At 40.4% G+C, this 1,336-nt stretch overlaps 1 protein-coding gene across 1 annotated transcript; it reads left to right on the top strand.

Annotated features, from left to right (window-relative positions):
- On the top strand, window positions 1–994 carry LOC100632979 (cathepsin Z-like; the record flags this gene model as incomplete). Its single annotated transcript, XM_020005979.1, has 4 exons — window positions 1–174; window positions 324–473; window positions 530–608; window positions 783–994. Coding segments are annotated over 4 exons (510 nt in total), but the record flags the coding sequence as incomplete, so codon positions are not given.
- Between the last annotated feature and the right edge of the window lie 342 nt (window positions 995–1,336).

The raw sequence follows: 1,336 nt of genomic DNA, 5'->3' as shown, positions 1-1,336 counted from the left end.
CATGGTTGTGACGGAGGTGATCCTACAGCTGCTTATTCTTATATTTATGAAAATGGTGTACCGGATGAGACATGCACCAACTACCTGGCAAAGACCCAGTCTTGTGAGCCAGAGAATGTTTGCCGTAACTGTGACCCATCAGGGAAGTGTTTCGCTGTACAGAAATACACCAAAGTAAGTACTAGTACGTACAACAGGTAGTATTAGGAGGAGGAGGAATGAGGGGAATTTTGTACCATTTTGTGCATGCTCAGCCACAAATTTTAACTAGCCACTTATCAAATATTTACCTAATTGTGTTACTGTATCAATTGCTCCTATAGTATCAGGTGACAGAACATGGTAGAGTATCAGGAGAGGATAAGATGTTGAGTGAGATCTTTGCACGAGGCCCCATTGCCTGTACTATAGCAGTGACTGCAGCCTTTGAACAATACACTGGAGGAGTCTTTAATGACACTACTGGAGCTAAAGTACAACTAATAATGTACTTAATGTATTACCTATTGCCTGTCTATCTATTGTATAGTCACTGGATCATGAGATATCCATTGCTGGTTGGGGAGTTACTAGTGGAGGAGTTAAATACTGGATTGGACGCAACTCATGTATGCACATTATCATAATAATACACCTACCGCTATATGTATATACTGTTGAATACAAAACTTTTGCTGTTTTTCTGATTAACAAATGAGTAAAATCACATTTATTTTCATTTATAATTCATAACAGTTAACAATATAATTATACATTATCTCTCTCTCTCTCTGTTACTGTAGGGGGTACCTATTGGGGTGAAGCTGGCTGGTTTAGGTTGATAAGAGGAGTTGATAATCTTGGGGTTGAGTCCAACTGTGACTGGGCTGTCCCTGCTGCTATTCACTAACTACTGAACTCCTACAGCTGCTTACCATTGTATTATTGTATATTTTGTGTAGTTCCCTTTTGTTATTTATTGCTGGCTCAGCTGTTTGCTTTGATCTTTACCTTATAAGCTCCAGGTCCACGTGTAGGCACGTGGTTTTTGTATATGAATGTACACGTCCGTAAAATCAATTTCAATCACGTGATACTGCGCGAGGCATGCCCAGTACTGCACGTGGCAGGCAAGGTTACTATTCCCGCCATCTTCATAATTTGAAAAGAAGATGAGTAAGTCGAGGCGTAAGTTCTCTCATTATCCCTTCCTGCTAAGTTCCTGGCCTCCTCTCTCTCTCTCTCTTACTAACAGCCTTCATTGGTAAATATCTACTGATCTAACCTCTTCCTTTTTAGTATTCGCCATTTATCACCACTCCTCCACCATACCTCCAGTATCCTCAGTGTCTGGTAA

Source organism: Amphimedon queenslandica, unplaced genomic scaffold, assembly GCF_000090795.2.
Source record: "Amphimedon queenslandica unplaced genomic scaffold, v1.1 AMPQUscaffold_10612, whole genome shotgun sequence".
Lineage (NCBI taxonomy): Eukaryota > Metazoa > Porifera > Demospongiae > Haplosclerida > Niphatidae > Amphimedon > Amphimedon queenslandica.
Note: the sequence above shows the minus strand (reverse complement) of the source record. Positions and strands in the feature narration are given on the sequence as shown.